This window comes from Galeopterus variegatus, unplaced genomic scaffold, assembly GCF_000696425.1.
Source record: "Galeopterus variegatus unplaced genomic scaffold, G_variegatus-3.0.2 Scaffold475, whole genome shotgun sequence".
Lineage (NCBI taxonomy): Eukaryota > Metazoa > Chordata > Mammalia > Dermoptera > Cynocephalidae > Galeopterus > Galeopterus variegatus.
In genome coordinates this window covers 465,382-467,966 of record NW_007726586.1, presented here as the reverse complement: position 1 = coordinate 467,966, position 2,585 = coordinate 465,382, and the positions used below count along the sequence as shown (strand labels likewise).

The 2,585-nt window shown below is 39.3% G+C and overlaps 1 protein-coding gene across 1 annotated transcript in view; it reads left to right on the top strand.

Annotated features, from left to right (window-relative positions):
- Positions 1–2,585, top strand: part of DYRK1A (dual-specificity tyrosine-(Y)-phosphorylation regulated kinase 1A) — a 91,371-nt gene that overhangs the window by 65,223 nt on the left and 23,563 nt on the right. The window contains exon 7 of the mRNA XM_008569198.1: positions 1,969–2,115. Coding sequence (XP_008567420.1) covers positions 1,969–2,115 — 147 coding nt within the window. The remainder of the gene's footprint in view (positions 1–1,968; positions 2,116–2,585) is intronic.

The window sequence follows — 2,585 nt, the reverse complement described above, 5'->3', positions numbered from 1 at the left end:
TTTTTTTTTTTTTTTTTTTTTTCCTTTTTGTCTTTTTTACTGACTGGTAACGGGATCGCAACCCTCGGTGTCGCGCCTGCACTGGGGACCGGCAAAGGATTGCAACCCTCGGTGTTGTGCCCGCACCGCGCTCAGCCAGTGAGCGGGAACCGGTCTCCACATGGGATCCGAACCCTTGGCGGGAGCGCAGCTGCGCTCCCCAGCGGCGCACTCTCCAGTGCGCCACCGGGCCGGCCCACATTGAAATAATTTTGAAAAATTGGAGTAGGAAGCAAAGTTTGCAGTTTCAAATGCCTCCAGAAGATCAAGAGATGCTCATAGTTAATATGGGATAAAGAATATTATGAGTGGAAAATATATGCTCATCTTGAGAGTAATTTGAACAGATTCTAGACTTGGGAAATCTTTCCCCTATTTCAACCAAATCATGTGTTCTGTCCTAATATCAAACACTGTTACCTCTGTCCAGCCAAATTGAGACAACTATCCTCTTAGCTCAGTAAGTTTTTAACTATTTGAGTGCATTAGAATCACATGGGAAGTTATTTCCAAAATATACACATAGGGGCCCTGCCCCTAGATCTATTGGATCAGAATCAGGAGGTGGTAAGGGCAGGTGTGTTTTGGGAAAAAGTTCCACGGGGGCTTCTGGTGCATAGCCTTGTAGATGACATAGCTACTGCTTTAACCAAACTGGTTAGGTAGGTGACAAACTTCCTTGCAGAAGCTGTGAAATAAGACAGTCTCAGTAGTAGGTAGTCTTTTGGGCCTAGGGGGTTAACGATGATATTGGCTTATTAAAAACTTGGAAATGTAGTACATCCTCTTGGTTCTTTTGAATTAGACTTTCTTCTCATAGTGCCTTCTTAAAGTTGGGTTGACCTGCCTATGGAGGCATGAAATTGTTCTTGAAGACTTATAGTTTTCAATGGGAACCACGGGAGTTTTCATGTCTCTATGGTTTGAGCATTAAGTTAGGAAGTATAGTTAGGATTTTGTTTCTTTCTCTCTTTCAGTAAAAGTTTCTTTAATGATATTTCTATATACAAGTTTACAATAGCTAAGGGAAATGAATTGGTCTCTGAAGACATTCTCAGATTACTTAATTGTGAATAGTCCATTTCAAGATTTTCTTAAGAAATCTAGGTTTGAAGTGGAGGTGGGCAGGGTAGAGAAGTGGTTAGTCAGAAATGACTCAGTTGAATCTTTTTTTTTTTTTTCTTTTGTCTTTTGTCTTTTTCCGTGTCCGGCAACGGATCACAACCCTCAGTGTTGCCCCCATACCGGACCGGACACCGGCAACGGGATCGCAACCCTCGGTGTTGCTCCTGTGCCTCGCTCAGCCAGTGAGCGGGAACCGGTCTGTATGTGGGATCCAAACCCTCGGGCGGGAGCGCCGCCGCGCTTCCCAAGCGGCGCACTATCCAGTGCGCCACCGGGCCGGCCCCGACTCAGTTGAATCTTAATATAGCATCCTTTCTAGCATTTATCTGTGAGACAAATGTCTGAATTTTAAATTACATTGTACTGAGGTTATTTGATTCTTAATGTAGAAATATGTTCTTTAGATTAATTTAAATACTATTTAGCTGTTAACCAAATGTAAACCAAGTGCCAGCCATAGCAGGAAGGAATAATAATAGGAAACTAACTTATTCTCAATAATATTTTTTTCTAATAAGGCATAATTATTTAAGATATATATTGATTACCAGTTAGAATTGGATTAAATGAAAGGGCATGAATTTTTACATATTTTGCCTTTCATAGCCAGATTAACCAATCCCTTGAAATGTTTATTTCTTCAGTCTCAATATTTAAAGTCAAAATCAGTAAATGGAATCCTAATTCAGGAATTAACCAGTTCTTTTTTTCTGTTAATATCAGATCAATGTCCTTTATCCATTGTTGACCACAATTATAAACAAAACTTATATTGAGTTAATACTGTTTTGAAATATATTCCAGATATACCAGTATATTCAGAGTCGCTTTTATCGGTCTCCAGAGGTGCTACTGGGAATGCCTTATGACCTTGCTATTGACATGTGGTCCCTCGGGTGTATTTTGGTTGAAATGCACACTGGAGAACCTCTGTTCAGTGGTGCCAATGAGGTATGGTGATTTATTGCTTTAAAAGTTGTTTCCATTTATATATATATTTTTTGCTTTTCTTCTATGATCGTGGAATCTGACAGTTGTTTTTAGGGAAGGATGTCAGTTTACTAGCTTAATTATCCAAATGTGAGGTCTTTTGAATCTGTTTTATGTTATCCGTTTTTTCATGGTTGTCTGTTGTCACAATGAGGAGTTTAGAATTATGAGATGGGAAATAAGATGTATTCATCTGCTAATGAAGGAGAGAACAATGAATTAGATTAGAAAGAGTTAAGTATTTGGTATAAAATTTAGAAGATTTTTAAGTATAAGAGCAGAGAGCTTAAAGATGATAATAAGGAATGAGGCCCCCCCCCCCACCCCCCCCGGGAAATGGTGTAAATATCATGGTGTAAATTTTGAGACTATGATTTGAAATTAAAGTAGTAGAGACCAGTAGTTTGATAGATGCTCAATCTGAGTAATTT